Source organism: Microtus ochrogaster, chromosome X, assembly GCF_000317375.1.
Source record: "Microtus ochrogaster isolate Prairie Vole_2 chromosome X, MicOch1.0, whole genome shotgun sequence".
Classification (NCBI taxonomy): domain Eukaryota; kingdom Metazoa; phylum Chordata; class Mammalia; order Rodentia; family Cricetidae; genus Microtus; species Microtus ochrogaster.
The window spans coordinates 25,056,890-25,061,891 of NC_022026.1; the positions used below are offsets into that span (position 1 = coordinate 25,056,890).

The following is a 5,002-nucleotide window of genomic DNA, read 5'->3' on the forward strand; positions in this document are numbered from 1 at the left end:
TCTCATCTATATTCTAAAACTGAAACTCAAAAAATCCATTGCCAGCAAATACACTCTGTAATGAGGGGCAATCTTCACACGGAAGTGAAGTGCTAGAAACACGGACCAAAAATGAAAGATTGGGAGGTGCATACTTACCTAAGACAAGTGTTCTATGTCCAGCAAAGTGCGGTGGCACATTTGAGGAGATCCCGGGCTAAAGAATGAGACTGTTTCACAAAAGGGAAAAAAGCAAGGAAACAGCAGAAGTGAAACAAACATCCTAGTGTTCTGTGGTCAGAGAAAACTGTAGAAAGGAAGAAAAGTTTTAGAAAACCCTGTCTCAACTCACAGCCACAGTGGGTTCATGCACAAGCCTGGTTCCATCAACATTTCATCATGGATTGGGGGGTATCATTAGGCTCTACCGCCCCCCCAGAGGAGTGTCATCCTCTGGTGGAGCCAAGGGTAAATTGCCCTTGTTCAAGTAACCATCCACACATGCTCATGGAAGCAACCCCAATTAAATACAGAAAGACAGGGAGGTATGAAGAGGACTTGTTGGGAAGAGAAAAGGCTGGTGGAAGGAAGACACCAGAGAGGTCAGTAAGAGAGGATAACGTAGGGTCATGATCAATATGTATTATGTGTATGCAACTGTGAACGGCTTAAAAATAAAAAGATAATCCTCTTTCAAACACTGAGTGCATTTATAAGGGTGGAAAGGTCGCTCCAGTGGTGGAATGCTTGCCTACCACGTGTGATGACCTCAGTTCAATTCCTAGCAGGCCCAGTCCCCCAGAAAGTTTACCTTTACAACTGATTCGAGTGAAGCGTTGTGATGAAGGGTACCTGCTGCACTCAATATCCGCTCCCAATTCTATTTCGGGCAGTGATGCACACAGTCAAGAGTGTATTTCCTAGCCTGTCTCTACAGCTAGAGATGCTTGGGTTCAAGTAACAGCTTTGTCATTTAATATCTGTGTGGCCTTGGGTGTGTCGTGTTGTTGCTTATGCATGTCTTGGACTAACATGAAATACTCCAGGAAAGCATATATGAAACATGCAATCCACAGTCTCTCCACTGTGAGCAGAGAATGACTTTCTTCTAGAGAAGACTGCAGAGTAGCCAGTTTTATGGGCCACTTCCATACTTGAGAATGAAACTGTCTCTACTGTGGGCTCCCACAGCCTTCATCCATGACTTTTAAGTGTCTATTTAAATGTATGTTTACCTCTCCCTCTTGCTTTTTTGAGATAGGGTTTCTCTGCGCAGCCCTTGATGTCCTGGAATTTACTTTGTAGACCAGGCTGGCGTCAAACTCACAGATCTGCCTGAGTGCTGGGATTAAAGGTATACACCACCACCCCCAACCTGTTTACTTGTCTTCGCATTTTCCTGTCTTTTACTATGGGCAAAGATGTGAATCAAAACATTTTCCTTATGAGTAGAACCTTTGAGGTACATGCCTTGTAATCCTAATATTCAGGAGGCCAAGGCAAAGAATGCTAGCCTGTAATGTGCCTCAAAAAAAACCAAGGAAGGGGGATATAGCTTAGTGGCAGAACACTGGGCTAGCATGTGAAAGGCCCTGGGTTTGACCCTCAGCACTATAAGATGGTGACATCCTTATGGGGTTAAAGTGTTAGATGATGATAATACATGAAAATCCACAGCAGATTAAGTTTCAACTTCATTTACTATTTATACTTCTAAGTTATTCTTCACTCTTGCCCATAAGCAATTGTTCTCAACAAGACTGTCCAAGATACCATGTTCCTTCAACATTAATGATACCTATGACTACTACCCTGTAGGCTTGGGTTGACAGTCATCCAAAAAATAGCACTTTGATAGCCAGAGTCAGAACCTTCTCAGCTGTTCTCAGAAACATGCACTCTTCTAGGTTTCAGCCTTCCAAATTAGACACAGGGATGTCCTTCTACCCACACTGTCCTGTCTCGTAATCTAATTGTTCTCCAATATCCTCAGATAATTGCTTTGAAGCCATTTTCAGCGAGAAAGTCTACTAAAGGCATTGTACTTCCCAGCACAATAAGCTCTACCTTCACAGCACAAGTTTTCAATTGCTGTTTGCTGCAAGAAACTTTTCTTCACTCATTGATGTCTTAGTTGTGCTTATGGGCTTGACAACTGCATTTGATTACAAAAAGGCTGGTGTGAAGTGAGAAGACACAATGTATTAAGGATTAATACAGAGCTTGGCATACCATGTTTGCTCAATAAGTATGATTTCCCTTTTCAAACTTGTTTCACACAATTCTACATTTGTCTCTTTAGAATATAGGTATCATCTTCCATCAATACAGTATAAGTATTTCTGTACCTTCAGTAAAAAAAAAAAGGCACAAATTGCCCCTTTCCAGTGTTTTTATTGACACATATAACATTCACAAACCATTTTACAGGTTTCTTTGCACAGGTTTATTGTTTATAGAAAAGACCAGGATTAAAGTAGAATACCAAAGAAGACCAGAAATGAACAAGCTTCATTAAGGCAAAGTCTTCTTTCTCTTCACATTTACCCAAATAGAAAGGCATTCAGTTCTCGAATGACTTTAATCTTAAATCTTAGAAATATACCCAGTACCCTATGTGACCAGATACATCCCTATACTATAAACACCTGAAGAGATGTTACATTTTGAGGCATTAACCATCTCTCTAGGAAAAGGAAAAGAAGTTGTGTCTTCAAACTTTGAGGAAAAAACAGACTATGTATATGTGAAACAGGAAATTGTAAAGTAGTAAAAAGAACAAGACACATCTGTCTCCAGTCAGTTCTAGGGTGCAAAGGTTAGTAACAGAAGACACACCCCAGGAAGGAATGCATTCATTTCATGTGCCTAACAGTGCAATTCAAACTGCATCTCATCTAATGTGTTCTTACTATAACTTCACTTCCTGCAGGACCTTGGACAATTACTTAAATTTCTGTGCCTCAATATTCTACTGTAAAATAAGAATTATAGTATATTCTGTTGAGGAGTGGAGGAAATAGAGCAAGCACTACAAATAGTACCTGGCCAGAAGAATGGACAGAAAGTAGACTAGTAGTTGCAAGGACTGAAGGTGACTAGAGACCAGGAGTGATTGGTTTCTCTGCAGTGATAAAGACAGACTTTCTCAAGTTAGATAGAAGACATGGTTGTGGAACTCTAAATATAGTAACAATCACTGAATTGTACACTTTGGAAAAAATGGGTTTCATGGTAAAGTGTACTTGAATAAAGCTATTACAAAAAGTCTTTTAAAAGTAGAATAGTAAACTGATATATATATATACATATATAAGTGCCCAATAAGTGTTAGCTATTAATAATCATAAAATTATTGTCCCTGTCAGTTCTATACTTGTAACAAAAGCACACCGAATCTAGAAAAGGATCTCTAATTTACATGCATGGATCCAACAACATTCATACATTTATTCATATATATATATTTATTTTCCAAGAGCTCTTAACATACATCCTTTCAAGGCACTGAACTGGTTCCCTTGATATGATTACTAAAGGTACAAGAAAATAATACTGCATTACAATCTAAATGAGCATATCATAAATTTAAATTTTAATAGTTATGGTGTGGTGGCGCATACTTGTAAACCTAGCACTCAGAGCAGAGGCAGGAAAAGCACAAATTTGAGGCAAGCATGAGCTACACAGAAAATTCTGGGATAGTGTGGGCTATACAGTACAATCTTGTCTTTTTTAAGAGGTCTTAAAGGCCTAGTCAACTTTTTCCTTAATTCTCGAACTCCATCAAAATGTCTAGTGAAAATGAAAGTAAATACTTACAATGCAAGTGTCACGCACAGTATTAATGGGCCCCACAAATCCCCTACAAGGAAAGAAAATACAGGATGCTAAGAAACAAATATGCCATATTTCCTATATTTATCCTAATACTTACCTCTCACTCTTAGAATCCAAAGAGCAAGTTTTACCTAAGCCTCCCCAACCTTTCTGTCTTCACCGTTTCCCTCTATGAGTCATGAATTACCCTTTCTTCACTTCCTAATCCCCATTCCAACACATGAAGAGCCATGAACAATCTGTCCCTTAAATGTACAAAATATTCAAATCAAAAATTCTGCCTGTGACTTCAGGATATGGATGGAATCTGAAGCTCATCAAAGGACTTAGATGACATCCCCTACATTCCCAACGACAGCCAATCGCATTTAAGCTCACCTGTGAGCATTTGTAAGCTCATATTTACGGATGAACTTAATACAATGAGCTAAGTCTTTCAACTGCTGAAATTCTATTCCAAATTTCTTTAAAAAATTTCATTTATATAAGTGTCTCATCCCGTGAAACGTCAGCTTTATTACACTTGCCTTTTATAAAGCAGTAAATGATAAGGTACCAATGATATGAAGCAAATCCTCAAAACCTCTATACTCACAGTCTCTTAACAGAGCATTACTTTTCCTTGGATATAAAACGTGCATAAATTTCTTTCCCACAGCTTTTAGATCACGCATCTGAAAGACAAAAATAACTTGATGTACTGTAATGAGTAAAGTTACCAGGCAGTCTCCTCCACTTGCTAAAAAGACTAACAACTCACTCTCAAAGAGAGAATCTTAAATTTCAATAGGTAAAATATATTAAAAAAAATCAAAGAGCCAAACAAAAATCTTTCAAAACATCAGTAGTATTTATACCTGCAACACCGAGGGGGGTTCTTGACTAGTCTAACTTACGATGGTATGGCGAACGGACTCATTTAGTGTGGAGTTGTCAAGTTCTCGAGCACGAGCTTTCATGGGAATAGTGATCTCGCCTTCCACTGGAATGTCTTGTGAGATTGATATATCAGAAAGGCCCGCGAACTGAGAAAAGATTGGGGAAAGAAAATTCAGTTTATAACAGACTGCAAAATATCCCCAAACCATCACCATTTTCTAGAGTTGGGACTGTATATTTCATTTGGATTTTTCTTTCTTGTTCTTCTTCTTTTTTTTTTTTTTTTTTTTTTTTTTTTTTTTTT

The 5,002-nt window shown here is 38.4% G+C and overlaps 1 protein-coding gene across 1 annotated transcript in view; it reads right to left on the reverse strand.

The window, feature by feature from the left end:
* Positions 1-5,002, reverse strand: part of Yipf6 (Yip1 domain family member 6) — a 16,219-nt gene that overhangs the window by 6,715 nt on the left and 4,502 nt on the right. Inside the window, exons 2-4 of the mRNA XM_005358628.3 lie at positions 4,716-4,844; positions 4,415-4,493; positions 3,802-3,844 (exon numbers count right to left, since the gene is read on the reverse strand). Of these exons, the coding sequence (XP_005358685.1) occupies positions 3,802-3,844; positions 4,415-4,493; positions 4,716-4,844 (251 nt within the window). The remainder of the gene's footprint in view (positions 1-3,801; positions 3,845-4,414; positions 4,494-4,715; positions 4,845-5,002) is intronic.